The sequence below is a fragment of the Schistocerca americana genome, chromosome 2 (genome assembly GCF_021461395.2).
Source record: "Schistocerca americana isolate TAMUIC-IGC-003095 chromosome 2, iqSchAmer2.1, whole genome shotgun sequence".
In the NCBI taxonomy this organism is placed as follows: domain Eukaryota; kingdom Metazoa; phylum Arthropoda; class Insecta; order Orthoptera; family Acrididae; genus Schistocerca; species Schistocerca americana.
The window spans coordinates 1,002,022,593-1,002,038,274 of record NC_060120.1 but is presented as its reverse complement, the minus strand read 5'-3'; the positions used below and the strand labels follow the sequence as shown (position 1 = coordinate 1,002,038,274).

General features: G+C 42.6%; 1 protein-coding gene across 1 annotated transcript in view; it reads left to right on the top strand.

Annotated features, from left to right (window-relative positions):
- LOC124596303 (SET domain-containing protein SmydA-8-like) overlaps positions 1-15,682 on the top strand; it is a 293,663-nt gene that overhangs the window by 258,494 nt on the left and 19,487 nt on the right. Inside the window, exon 6 of the mRNA XM_047135407.1 lies at positions 14,146-14,390. Coding sequence (XP_046991363.1) covers positions 14,146-14,390 — 245 coding nt within the window. The remainder of the gene's footprint in view (positions 1-14,145; positions 14,391-15,682) is intronic.

Sequence of the window (15,682 nt, the reverse complement as noted above, 5' to 3'; positions counted from 1 at the left end):
ATCAAAGATTCTGAATGAATTCCGCTTTGTCATCGACGAATCAAGTATATGTTTGCAGACAGGGTAGATTACTTTCACGAAGCAACTACAGCTAATCTCGTTGTCTACATTGCGAATTATCTGTATCAGCCATCACGAAGGCAATGAGGAGGGGATGAACGCTGCAGTTGGTCGCTTGCTCCATAAAACTGTTGACGCACTGTAAAGAGTAAGAGGCAGCAGCTCTCAGTTCCAAACTGGCGCAAGAGTAACATTTTACCTCCTCTGTGACAGAGCTACAAATAGCTATACGATATTCAGAACGACATCTTTAGAAATTTTGTCATCATAAGACGTCTCGCTGCGCAGATCTAGAGGTAAGAAACATAAAATACTGCGGAACTGCTACTGAAAATACACAAATGTGTTATTGAAATCGTATCACTGAATACTCCGTCAACTTAGTTTCATTCAGCAGCTACTCTGACAGCCACAATGCGTATTTAGATGTAGTCTGGTAAAGCAGCATGAGTATGACAAAAGACTTCACGTTTAATGAAGACAGCCACCCTGGCATGCTCTCTGGGGTATCCTGGGATGCCAAATTCTCATTCATATTTGTTTATATGTGCGAAAATCTCGTCTCTAAAGTGATGTAGATGGTTGCCTATCTGCCGCGCCAGGCCGCCTTGTTAAAACTAGAGTACTATATTAGCGTAGTGCATATTAATAACGTTTCCCGTTAGGTTATTGAACAAAATAGACACGGATATCAGAGATACTGCAGCAATATATTCACCTCGTTATCGAAAACCTTCTAATGATGCGCAGGTAGCTTTTCGATCCAACGGATGTAGCGACTTGTTGATTCTGAGCTAAGCCACGTTTAAAGCGCAATCATCAAGACAAAAGAAACAAAAACTAACGTTCTTGGTGGTTGATCGATAAGGGGCGAGGAAAGTAAACATATCCGGGTAGATCAGAAGACATGCGGCAGACGAGTCCGTCAACCAAGCTCCTTGGTGCTGTCTTCCAGATCGCATTTATTACTCTCCGTCGAAAGGGATCTAATTTGTTGGTAACAAATGTCATCTGCAAAGGACACATCTCTGTGAAGCTGTTCGTAACACAAAACACCTTCTTTGTGCCACCAGAAAAATAACAATACATTTTGTTGACATATCTAGGCCATCGTTCGCGATAATGTTTGTTATGGCTTACCCACTGTTTTCTCCTTATGAAATGACCATACGGTACTTTAATCGCTATCAGGCTGCAATGATTTAGGTTTATCGACACCTCTTTAAATCTATTATGGCAAACGCCAGGATCAGTCCATTGAAAGGGGACAGACGATTTCCCTCCCCATACTTCCCACAATCTCGTTTTCGACTAGACGTTGTACCGTAATACTCCTTCTTTTGTTTTAACCTCAATATGGTTACTGAAGGCAAGTGTCGCACGTAGGTTAACTGGTCGTCACACTTGCCAATTATCGGATACCATGGTAGTAAATCGTTGGAACGTCTTTCGCCGACGCCTGTTTGTCTTCCTGAATGTGGTGATTAATTCATCTCAGAACGACACAACTTGACTTTCTCAGTAGCACTCCCTCTGTACAGGGCGCAGGTGTTGCGAATTTCCCCCACTGCTTTCACCCTTTTATTAAACTCGAACAGAACACATGTGAAAATCGGTGGTTGGTTGGACTGAGGCTAGCTTGTAATTGCTAAGGTGTGGGTTCGATTCCCGCTGGGGGTTCAAATTTTGTAACAGCCACAAATATGCCCTCATCACCTTCAGTAACGCCATGTAAAGAACGCAAGAGCTGTGCCGTGGTTCCAAATCAACATTAAACATGTCCATTTGCTACTGACTGGATCAGTGTTTGATTCGTTTTGGTAGTCAGAGGCGGAAGTCGCTGCTTTCAGAAACTCTGTCTCTAGTAGGCTTTCTTATAGTAGTAATGTTATTCTAATTCACGAATCAATCGTCATGTAAGGTCATAGGACCTTCATTTCTTATTTTAAGTGACCTTGAGATTTTGAAAGTATTGGTTCTCCACTGGGACTCGAACTCCGATTCTAATTTCTCTCTGGATTTGAACTCTTCGAGATGATACTGTTCCATTTCGTTGTTTCCTCACGATGTCCAACTCCTCCAGGTCTCTACGAACGCCAGGATCCAAACTACGATTGAAAGGGAATTTGATAGTTGACACCTCTTCGTGTAGAGTCAACAACGACGATATGCACAGAGTTGGTGTTTCAGGCAGCATAGAACTATTCCTTGTGTTACCTCTAGCCGCAGACGTGCACAGCTGGTAAAGAAACAATAAATATCTCATGTCTATTCGTAGCTATAAGACAATAGAGAAAGGTGCTAGGTTCGAATTTCTGGCAGGCAAAAATTATTTGTATCGTCGTTTCAGGTTCCGATATCACGCTATTGGCGAACGTATTTAATATCTGACATCTGATTGTGCTTCGTTAACAATTCTTATAGATACTGGGCTCTATTCCCCGTCGACCACCACAGGTTTACTTCATGGCGTTTCACACTTGTGCGTTGGACTTTATTACATATCTTTCGTGGTTACCTCTCAGGGCAATATAAGCTTCACTGGGTTCCCAGTACAGTGCTATCATTTATTTCCAGGTTCAGACATTCGGCCTTTTTGTTATATTGGGGTATTAGTTCACATCCTCATTGACTGCCATAATGAGCAGTGTTCTTTAGTGCCCTCTTGTGGTACACACTGTGTGTAGTCAAACGACTGTATCCTACAGTGTTTCGGCGTTCAGAGGAACTGTGGCACACCTACTTTATGATGGCTGCATTCAGGAGTGGCCCACGATTTTTACTATCAAGTTTACATCGGCTGTCTTTCCGGCCCTGAACGTAATTTCCCTAAGGGGCTCCATAACGCGCCTAAAGTGGGAACTCCCGGCAACTAGCAAACCCCTCCCCCTGTGTGCCTGCTCTGACCCTGCTGAAGGAGTGGCCACCTGTCTACTCACTGAACGAACAGGCGCGGTCACACCGCCATATTGGCCCTCCGCCACTAACGACGCGGACGCGTTAGCAGCTGCCATTCACCCTGCGTTGAGGACGGACAACCGCGGCGCACGCGCAGTTACTATAAATGCCTCGGCAGCAGAGCTTATGGCCATAACAAGCGACACCTGAGGTGACCCATGCGAAGCGCCAAATCTTCCGCCACAGCTACACCCCGAGGCAGCATCCTGAAGACGACCGACCGTAGCCAAAGGCCTCTTCAACAGTCCGCGAACTGCAGCCAGCTCCCCCTTCGTCCACAAACAGCCTGTACACATTCTACCCGTCCTAGCAAGACTAACTTAAGAATTAACTGTAAAAGCACAGGCAGAAACCTGAATATGCAACATGCTACTTTCCTGACATGTCATCGATGGAGGCTGTCGCCTTATGAGCTGTGTAGCTGGCTGTTCAGAAGAAATGACAGCTGCGCTACTGACTGCTTGACTCTACACTCTACAGTAACAAAAACTCGAAATTACAGCTCTTAAACACAAAAACACACACAGAATTTAAGAAATATACTACTAAGAAAACATAGTAACAGCTAAATACGTAACTTGGCGCTCTGCGGGTATGTAATTGATAATGCCTAAAAAAGAGGTTATAAAACAAACATCAACAAAATGAAACAATAGAAATTAAATATAATCGAATTAGATGATGCGATGCTGAGAGAATTAACATAGGATGTGACACTAAACGTAGCAAATGAGTTTTGCTGTTTGGCAGCAAAGTAACTTGTGGTGGCCGAAGTACAGAGGATATAAAATGCAGACTGGCAACAACAAACAGGCAGTTTTGAAAAAGAGAAATTTATTAATATCAAATATAAATTTAAGTATTAGGAAGCCTTTCTGATGGTATTTGTCTGGAGTGTCGCCTTCTACGGAAGTGAAAAGTGGTCGATAACCAGTTCAGATAAGAAGAGAATAGAACCTTTTCGAACGCGGTTCTTCGAGGGCACTTTTTAAGTAAATTAACATTATTATGGCAGGTCAAGTAACTTTTATTGAGTGCTGCACTATGCTTCAAAGTGACACAGATACAAGACCCTATTCTTGCAACATAATGAACAACTCTCTGTAAATAACGGGTGGAACTTCTACCAGTCGTTCAGTTTCCCGACGATAGAAATCCGCTCCTCAGTCACTGGATCATTCGAGAACCGCTAGGTGAACGTCATGTTTGTTGGAAAATGTCTTTAAACCCCCGCCCTCCTCCTCAGATGTTGTTTCAGCTTCCCAAAAGATGGAAATCGTATGGTACGAGATCTAGACTTCCCGATTAGCATCAACGACGTCTGTCGCGACCTTGATCAAATTGCTGGCACCGTTTCATTACGACTCGACGCGACACTGAGTTTAGTCCATACTTTGACAGAATTTCAGGGTGAATCTGTACGGAATTTAGACTTTTGCCCGCAAGAATCATACTGTCCCGCGAATTTCAATTGCCGCGCCATTTCAATTGTTCATTGTGATGCGCCTGTTATCCGTACCGCAGTAGAACTACAAGTTGCAGTTATTGAACTACAAGAAAAAAACGTAAATTAGTTACAAACTACGGCGTACACACACTTTATTCAACATGTAAACGCCACTACAGATATTCGGATTTAGATTATGACATGTTCTATAGGCCTGCCATCATTGGCGATAATGTGGCGCAGGACCCGTTGACTTGTCGGAAGATCGATGCTGTCGATGACCTAGTGAATGGCCGTTTTCAGCTCAGCAATGGTTTTGGGGTTATTGCTGTATATCTTGTCTTTAAAATAACCCCACAAAAAGAACTCGCCTGTGTTCAGATTCAGAGAAGATGGCGACCAGTCGAGGCCTATGCCAGTGGCCTCTGGGTACCCCAGAGCCAGAATAGGGTCCCCAAAGTCCTCATCCAGGACATCAAACGCTCTCCAGCTTCGATGTGGTCGAGCCCCGTCTTGCATGAACCACATCTTGTCGAAATCGGAGTCACTTTCGAAAATGGGGATGAAATCATCTTCCAAAACCTTCATGATACCGTTCGGTAGTCACTGTGCCACCAAGGAATATCGTACCGATTATTCCGTGACTTTGTACAGCACACAGTCACCCATTGAAGGTGAAGAGACTCCTCGACCGCGAAATGTGGATTCTCAGTTCCCAAAATGCGCCAATTTTGGTTACTGACGAACCCAAATGGTTCAAATGGCTCTGAACACTATGGGACTTAACTTCTGAGGTCATCAGTCCCCTAGAACTTAGAACTACTTAAACCTAACTAACCTAAGGACATCACACACATCCATGCCTGAGGCAGGATTCGAATTTGCTACCGTAGCGGTCGCGCGGTTGCAGACTGTAGCGCCTAGAACCGCACGGCCACTCCGTCCGGATAGACGAACCCATCTAAATGAAAGTGGGCTTCGTTGCTAAACCGATCCATACTGCGCATACTAATTCCCATCATTACCCGCGGCCAACCTTGCAGTTTTAACGTCCTAGCGCAAACCGTTCAGAAATTATGACGATTTTATTTCACGTAGGTCAATAATTGTCACTCTGTGTGCGTGAAGAGAAACACGGAACGTTTACTGTCTTCTGGCAATGCACCACTCTTGTTGCGCAATGGTCTTAGCGTGGTACGACTTGTGTAGTTTACTTTCTGTAGTCCATAAGTACAGAAAAATGTTGAAGGTAGGCGAATATATCGAATATTTAATGAGGAGGTGCCAAACGAATTGGGGAAAAAGGAAATATGTAGCACAACCTCACTAAATGAAGAAATCGTTTGATAGAACACATGAGGCGTCACGAGACTGTTAGTTTGGTAATGGAGGGTTGTGTGGGAAGTTAACATTGTAGAGGGAGACCAAGGTTTGAGCACAATAAGTTGGTACGAATGCGAGAAGGTTATTCAGAGATGAAGGGACTTCCACAGGATAAAATAGCGTGAACAACTGAATTAAACCAGTCTTCGGACTGAAGGCCACACAAGAATTACGACAGTACTGCCCTCAGGTTCATTGCGTCCAATGCCACACTAAGGTAATGTAAAGCTGATCTCAACCCGAATGTCGCTTTACTACGCATATAGTATGCCCTTATCTTCCTCCGACCTTTCAACTGAATTAACTGCCCGGTTATATGGGAACTTAGAACTATTACTGTCAATCCAAGACAGATTCAAAGACTATTTCCAGCCCATCAGTTGAGTAACACGGAAGTGCGGCGTGTTCTTCAAGTATATGTAGCTCACCTGATTTTAAATACGAATTTTATTACTTAAAATGGTGACATTGTCGTCACTGGGATATACCGATCGCAATACAGTTATGAAACTTGTATTCTTCGCAAAGTATTTTTATTAACATGTGACCGGTTTTAAGGCAGTATCTGCTGCTTATGATACTACAGTTCGCACTGAAGTGCTATTCGTAACCGAGCATTTTATATCTGATGGTAGGAAATAAGGCATTGGAATTGGTCACATGTTAATAAAAACACTTTGCAATCGAGATAGAAAAAAATTGTACGATTAACGTTTTATTAATCCGAAACACGATGTGAACTGGCATCTTTTATATTAACAAATCATCGCCAATGGTGTAAAAGTGACCACTGACAGAAAAAAGTTACAGGGCCGACAGGGGATCGAGCCCATGCCCTTTGTATTCATAGACTGGCAAGAATCCACTTTTTTACTTAAAAATGATTTTTGTCAATACAAATCATGTAATGACAGGTACAAATGCAAAGTAACACCTTTGTACAAATATTTTCTGTTATCTTGCTGTATTATCTATGTGATCAGTCGTATTTGTGAACAATTCATTGTATTTATACGTATGAAATTCTTTCTTGGTCTACACTATCCACAAAATATATATATATATATATATATATATATATATATATATATATATATATATACAAATTTTGTGGATAGTGTATATATGTAATATATATAATCTCTTTTGCCTTTTCTGTTTTTTGTGGCCTTATTAGCATGAATTAAAAGACTTCTTTGAGAAATGCTTGTTGTGAATTACTTTTCAAAAAATAAAAATGGTTAGTTATACAAACTGCACAGTCACAATAAGAAATGATTGCACTTTTTATTTTTGCGCTGTTGACTCACTCTTTCAGACAACAAAAATATAACACTACTATGACTCGCATATCATGACTCTGCTGCAGCAAATCTACCAAGAGGACAAAAGTAAATATTTTAAAAATAACACTTAAATCGAGACTAAGGGCACAGCTCGTTTGAAAAACAAATACTCATGATGTGACACCAGTTAATGCTTAAGAATTTCAGTGTGAGTGTTATTGAACTCTGGAAGTTTCTTTCGAATAACATGTGGTGATTTATTTCTCTATTTCTCAATGTGGGTCTGTAATTTGTATTTTTTCAGTTCTTCACATTAGTCTAGTAACTGGAGTAGTTTTCTTTCAGATTTATTTTTAAACCCCGGTTTTTTGCCCTGTTTCAACATTTCAATCTCTTCTTGTCGTTCCGACAAGAGTCTTTCCAACTTCTCCTTGTGTCGTCATTCTCCTCTGTCTTTATGTTTCATGCTTTGTAAAATTTATTCATCTTCTTCTTCTTGGCAGTATTTGTCTCCTATTCCAGTTCATTATTAAGCTCCTCTCTCTCACGAATTAAGTTTAAAAAGGAAAGCTTTGTGCCGCAAAAAGGATTGAACTTTGGATCGCTTTCTATGTTATTTGCCAAGTTTTTCGTATTGTGTACTGATATCTCGGATGACACACCACGTGGCCTATATTTGAAGTTCTTCTGAAGTCAGGATTATGAAAATTATGTTAGAAATAAAACAGTTACTGTTGCGAGGTTATTTTTATTTAAAAGTAACGCGTTTCGCTGTGGTTGAGCATCATCAGATTATGTAATACTATCAAATGAAGTTCATTGCCCCGGATACCAAAGCTCTACGTCAGCCGTACACACATAAAACCGTCTGGATGAAAATCCGGTTTTTTAAATAACTAAAAAGAGCTGTGGGAACCTTTGAACTTATACGGCAGCAAGTAGATCAGAGTGTAGAGCCACGCGCACGTGTTGGTCTGGATGCCAAACTGAGCGGTCAGGTTTTCATCTTATCCGGTCTCTATCAAACAACCTTCGAGAAACTTCCTTTCCATGAAAATGGGCTCCGAACGTGGCTCGGCGAGTTTTTTGCCTCAAAACCACGTGATTTCCACAAACGCGGAATCGAAAAGTTTCCCCAGCATGATGACTGAAGTCTATGTCCACAGTCGCGGAATCGAAAAGTTTCCCCAGCATTGACAGGCTGTTGTAATTAGCGAAGGAGAATATATATCCGATGACTGAAGTCTGTGTTATGCGTATCTGTTGGTTTAGTAAATTTATGGAAAGAAAGCAGGTGTTGACAGATGTGAAAATTACCAAACTATCAGTTTAATAAGTCACGGCTGCAAAATACTAACGCGAATTCTTTATAGACGAATGGAAAAACTGGTAGAAGCCGACCTCGGGGAAGATCGGTTTGGATTCCGTAGAAATGTTGTAACACGTGAGGCAATACTGACCTTACGACTTATCTTAGAAGAAAGATTAAGGAAAGGCAAACCTACGTTTCTAGCATTTGTAGACTTAGAGAAAGCTTTTGACAATGTTGACTGGAATACCCTCTTTCAAATTCTAAAGGTGGCAGTGGTAAAATACAGCGAACGAAAGGCTATTTACAGTTTGTACAGGAACCAGGTGGCAGTTATAAGAGTCGAGGGGCACGAAAGGGAAGCAAAGGTTGGGAAGGGAGTAAGACAGGGTTGTAGCCTCTCCCCGATGTTATTCAATCTGTATATTGAGCAAGCAGTAAAGGAAACAAAAGAAAAATTCGGAGTAGGTATTAAAATTCATGGAGAAGAAATAAAAACTTTGAGGTTTGCCGATGACATTGTAATTCTGTCAGAGACAGCAAAGGACTTGGAAGAGCAGTTGAACGGAATGGACAGTGTCTTGAAAGGAGGATATGAGATCAACATCAACAAAAGCAAAACGAGGATAATGGAATGTAGTCGAATTAAGTCGGGTGATGCTGAGGGAATTAGATTAGGAAATGAGACACTTAAAGTAGTAAAGGAGTTTTGCTATTTGGGGAGCAAAATAACTGATGATGGTCGAAGTAGAGAGAATATAAAATGTAGACTAGCAATGGCAAGGAAAGCGTTTGTGAAGAAGAGAAATTTGTTAACATCGAGTATAGATTTAAGTGTCAGGAAGTCGTTTCTTAAAGTATTTGTATGGAGTGTAGCCATGTATGGAAGTGAAACATGGACGATAACTAGTTTGGACAAGAAGAGAATAGAAGCTTTCGAAATGTGGTGCTACAGAAGAATGCTGAAGATTAGATGGGTAGATCACATAACTAATGAGGAGGTATTGAATAGAATTGTGTAGAAGAGGAGTTTGTGGCACAACTTGATAAGAAGAAGGGACCGGTTGGTAGGACATGCTCTGAGTCATCAAGGGATCACAAATTTAGCATTGGAGGGCAGTGTGGAGGGTAAAAATCGTAGAGGGAGACCAAGAGATGAATACACTAAGCAGATTCCGAAGGATGTAGGTTGCAGTAAGTACTGGGAGATGAAGAACCTTGCACAGGATAGAGTAGCGTGGAGAGCTGCATCAAACCAGTCTCAGGACCGAAGACCACAACAACAACAACATGGAAAAATGCAACTTTGACATCAACATTAATGTTTTTCAATTGGTCTTGTTTTATTGCTATTAACAATATCTGCATTTGGTTTGGGATGGCATCGGGCTTCTTGCTGTAAATGGCAGTCGACCAGGTGAAGATTTAAACTGGCGAAGTGAAATTTCCATGGCGCGCGAAGAACAGCCGCAGGTATCGCCCGATCTCTGGGTTACTCATGCAACAAAGGTAATGCAAAACAAACATTTCGTAGTGCTATAGTTCATCACGTCACGAGTGCTTAGACATATAAAAATGTGAGTATTTTTAAGCGATTTTTGAAGTAATAAATTATTATACAAATATTTACAAAGGACATAAGATCAAATGAGGCAAAAGGGATAGATAACATTCCATCAGAATTTCTAAAATCATTGGGGGAAGTGGCAACAAAACGACTATTCACGTTGGTGTGTAGAATGTCTGTCGACATATCATCTGACTTTCGGAAAAGCATCACCCACAGAATTCCGAAGACGCCAAGAGCTGACAAGTGCGAGAATTATCGCACAATTAGCTTAACAGCTCAAGCATCCAAGTTGCCCACAAGAATAATATACAGAAGAATGGAAAAGAAAATTGAGGATGCGCTACATGACGATCAGTTTGGCTTCAGGAAATGTAAAGGCACGAGAGAGGCAATTCTGACGTTGTGGTTAATAATGGAAGCAAGACTAAAGTAAAATCAAGACACGTTGATAGGATTTGTCGACCTGAAAAAAGCGTTAGATAACGTAAAATAGTGCAAGCTGTTCGAAATTCTGAGAAAAGTAGGGGTAAGTTATAGGGAGAGACAGGTCATATACAATAAGTACAACAGCCAAGAGGGAATAATGAGAGCGGACGACCAAGAACGAAGAGTTCGTATTAAAAAAGGATGTAAGACAAGGACGCAGAATTTCGCCCCTACTGTTCAATATTTACATCGAGGAAGCAATGATGGAAATAAAAGAGAGGTTCAGGAGTGGAATTAAAATACAAGGTGAAAGGATATCAACGATACGATTCGCTGATGACATTGCTATCCTGAGTGAAAGTGAAGAAGAATTACATGATCTGAGGAACGTAATTAACAATCTAACGACTACATAATACGGATTGAGAGTAAATAGAAGAAAGACGAACGTACTGAGAAGTAGTAGAAATGAGAACGGCGAGAAACTTAACATCACTATTGATGGTCACAAAGTAGATGAAGTTAAGGAATTCTGCTACCTAGGCAGTAAAATAACTAATGACGGACGGAGGAAGGAGGACATCAAAAGTAGACTAGCAATGTCAAAATGGGCATTCCTGGCTAAGAGAAGTCTACTAATATCAAATGTCGGCCCTAATTTGAGGAAGAAATTTCTGAGAATGTACGTCTGGAGTACAGCATTGTATGGTAGTGAAACATAGACTGTGGGAAAACCGGAACAGAAGAGAATCGAAGCATTTGAGATGTGGCGCTACAGACGAATGTTGACAATTCAGTGGTCTGATAAGGTAAGGAGTGAGGAGGTTCTGTGCAGAATCGGAGAGGAAAGGAATATGTCGGAAACACTGATAAGGAGGAAGGGACAGGATGATAAGATATCTCTTAATACGTGAGGGAATGACTTCCGTGGTACTAGAGGGAACAGTAGAGGGCAAAAACTGTAGAGGAAGATAGAGATTGAAATAGATCCAGCAAATAATTGAGGACGTAGGTTGCAAGTGCTACTCTGGGATGAAGAGGTTGGCACAGGAGAGGAATTCGTGGCGGGCCGAATCAAACCAGTCAGAAGACCGATGACCAAAAAAGAAATTTACAAAGGTGGCATACTGACGATTGGCAAAATGTAAATTTGAAAAAAAAAACACTTTTTACTGTTACATTAAAAAGTTATTACCATAAAAACCATTAATATTAATTCACATCATATTATACAGAATATATGAAGGTAATGTCTGTTCCAGAAAGAACAGATAGCCCCGATGACCGTGCAGCTTCGGAACAGATACTGCCTTCATACATAGTTAAAATATGGCTACCCGGCCATTGACCTTCTTGTGCGAACGCACACGCTATGCCCAAACTCGTACGGGACTTTGTAGATTAATCTGCCACGAGTAATGAGTGGGTTGGGAAAATATCTGTTAGGCGCACTACGAATGTAGTGGTGTGGACATGTTGGGAATGTGGGTCTCACTGGGAGCGTACAAGGGATAAGTCCCTGCAGGCGTACTACCCTCTGTGCCCGCGGTGGCTAAGATGGAGCCGGCACGGTAGCTCAGCGTGTTCGGTCAGAGGGCTGCGTGCTTTCTGTAATAAAAAAAAAGCTGAGTCAAGGCATCAACGATCTACTTGAATGAATGTCTTGCGACGTCCGCCCAGACCAAACGCAACGAACTGTATCGAACAAAATAAGAAAATTAAAAAAAGAAGGATGGATAGAGCGTCTGCCTTGTAAGCAGGAGATCCCAGGTTCGAGTCCCTGTCGGGGCACACATTTTCAACATGTCCCCAATGATGTATATCAACGTCTGTTTGCAGCTAGGGTGTCGATTTAATTATCATTTATACAGAATACTTTATCACGTATCACTGACTCAGTAAAATCCACAAAGATACAACCCAAATTCTGTATCACTAAAACATATGCGAGTGTTTGACACAGTGAGTGTCCGACTCATGCTACGTGAGGTACGTCTTGTTATGACCAGACGATACTACGCTGTGGGTTTTTTTATTGCTCTAGGAGATGGCTCATTGTAACTAGAACATATGAAATACTAGTTCACTTTATTACATGAATGATAAAAATTTTCACTTAACTTGATACAATCCTTTGTCGCAACAGTGCTTGAGTATTTACAACTGTTACTGACTATTAAAGCATCCCATGTTGCATACAGTCAAACCGTTCTCCTGAAGTGCAATGTTTAACAACTACAAGAATTCATCTGTTACTTGAGTCACACTTTAGCCCTCCTCAATGATACTGGCTGCTTCAACTGAGGTCTTGAACTGAGGCGGAGTGCTTCCATGCTAGGCTCTGTATTGATCTCGGCGAGCGAGGACACTGCTCTGCTGACAAGGGAACCTCCCCATCGCACCCCCCTCAGATTTAGTTATAAGTTGGCACAGTGGATAGGCCTTGAAAAACTGAACACAGATCAATCGAGAAAACAGGAAGACGTTGTGTGGAACTATGAAAAAATAAGCAAAATATACAAACTGAGTAGTCCATGCGCAAGATCGGCAACATGAAGGATAGCATGAGCTCAGGAGCGCCGTGGTCCCGTGGTTAGCGTGAGCAGCTGCGGAACAAGAGGTCCTTGGTTCAAGTCTTCCCTCGAGTGAAAAGGTTTATTTTCGCAAAGTTATGATCTCTCCATTCGTTCATTGACATCTCTGTTCACTGTAATAAGTTTAGTGTCTGTGTTTTGCGACCGCTCCGCAAAACCGTGCAATTAGTAGACGAAAGGACGTGCCTCTCCAATGGGAACCGAAAACATTTGATCGCAAGGTCATAGGTCAACCGATTCCTCCACAGGAAACCACGTCTGATATATTCTATACGACAATGGTGACGGCAAGTGCGTCACATGACAGGAATATGTTGTCGACTCACCTAACTTGTACACTTGGCGAATGGGTAAAAAGATTCTTCTACCTTGCCCGATTTAGGTTTTCTTGTGGATGTGATAATCACTCCAAAAAAAGTGATGAAGACATAAGAGTTTGTCACATAAACTGCAACAAATGAATGCAACAGTTTCACAGTCGGCGCAGTTACCTCGCATCGGACGGACGGACGGACAGATAACAATTGTCTGAAAATAAAAAATTGAAATTTTCACTCGAGGGAAGACTTGAACCAAGGACCTCTCGTTCCGCAGCTACTCACGCTAACCACGGGACCACGCCGCTCCTGAGCTCACGCTATCCTTTATGTTGCCGATCTTGCGCATGGACTACTCAGTTTGTATATTTTGCTTATTTTTCTCATAGTTCCACACAACTTCTTCCTGTTTTCTCGATTGATATGTGTTCAGTTTTTCTAGGCCTATTCACTGTGCCAACTTATAACTAAATCTGAGGGGGCTGCGATGGGGAGGTTCTCTTGTGAGAGAGAGGGTGTGCCTTCTTCAGTCTCTCTCACTCATCGTTCCGGATTGCAGCGAGACATCGCTAATTTCTGTGGCATCGATGTGCTTCGCCGAGTTTGGTGTGGCGCCGTGTTCTTTGGATGATACCACGCGTCTCACTCGATGGTTGTGTGCTGTAGTTCAGTGCCCACTTTAGAATACGTTCCTATTGCGGCAGCTTACTATTGTGTACCATTATGGATCGATCGATGCAGCCGTCCGAGCAGATGGTAAGTGTGTTATGGCTTGTGTGTTGTTGTGGTGCGCAGAGCACGCTGAAGCGGCGCGAGCACCTGCAGGAGTCCAAGTTCTTCGCGTGCACGTGCGCGCGTTGCGCCGACCCCACCGAGCTGGGCACGATGGTGGGCGCGCTCAAGTGCCCGCGGTGCGCCTGCGACGCCGGCGTCGTGCTCTCCACGGCGCCGCTAGACCCGGACGCGCCCTGGCGCTGCACCAACGCCAAGTGCCCCGGATACACTATCGCCGCCGCCAACGTGCGCATGCTCATGGACAGGTACGTCACGCAGTTCACAGCTGTACCCTCTAGTACTTACCCAACCCTGAAGCCTCGTTTACACTAAGACGAAACAAAAAATGGTTCAAATGGCTCTAAGCACTACGGGACTCAACATCTGAAGTCATCAGCCCCCTAGAGCTACTTAAACCTAACTTACATCTACATCTACATCCATACTCCGCAAACCACCTGACGGTCTGTGGCGGAGGGTACCTTGAGTACCTCTATCGGTTCTCCCTTCTATTCCAGTCTCGTATTCTTCGTGGAAAGGAGGATTGTCGGTATGCTTCTGTGTGGGCTCGAAACTCTCTGATTTTATCCTCGTGGTCTCTTCGCGAGATATACGTAGGAGGGAGCAATATACTGCTTGACTCCTCGGTGAAGGTATGTTCTCGAAACTTCAACAAAAGCCCGTACCGAGCTGCTAAGCGTCTCTCCTGCAGAGTCTTCCACTGGAGTTTATCTATCATCTCCGTAACGCTTTCGCGGTTGCTAAATGATCCTGTAACGAAGCGTGCTGCTCTCCTTTGGATCTTCTCTATCTCTTCTATCAATCCTATCTGGTACGGATCCCGCACTTCTGAGCAGTATTCAAGCAATGGGCGAACAAGCGTACTGTAACCTACTTCCTTTGTTTTCCGATTGCATTTCCTTAGGATTCTTCCAATGAATCTCAATCTGGCATCTGCTTTACCAACGATCAACTTTATATGATCATTCCATTTTAAATCCCTCCTAATGCATACTCCCAGATAATTTATGGAATTAACTGCTTCCAGTTGCTGACCTGCTATTTTGTAGCTACATGATAAGGGATCTATCTTTCTATGTATTCGCAGCACATTACACTTGTCTACATTGAGATTCAATTGCCATTCCCTGCACCATGCGTCAATTCGCTGCAGATCCTCCTGCATTTCAGTACGATTTTCCAATGTTACAACCTCTCGATATACCACAGCATCATCCGCAAAATGCCTCAGTGAACTTCCGATGTCGTCCACAAGGTCATTTATGTATATTGTGAATAGCAACGGTCCTAGGACACTCCCCTGCGGCACGCCTGAAATCACTCTTACTTCGGAAGACTTCTCTCCATTGAGAATGACATGCTGCGTTCTTTTATCTAGGAACTCTTCAATCCAATCACACACCTAAGGACATCACACACAACCATGTCCGAGGTAGGATTCGAACCTGCGGCCGTAGCAGCGGTGCAGTCCCGGACTGAAGTGCGTAGAACCGCTCTTTTTTTTCCGTAGCGGACGTCACATGACATCCGTTGTGAA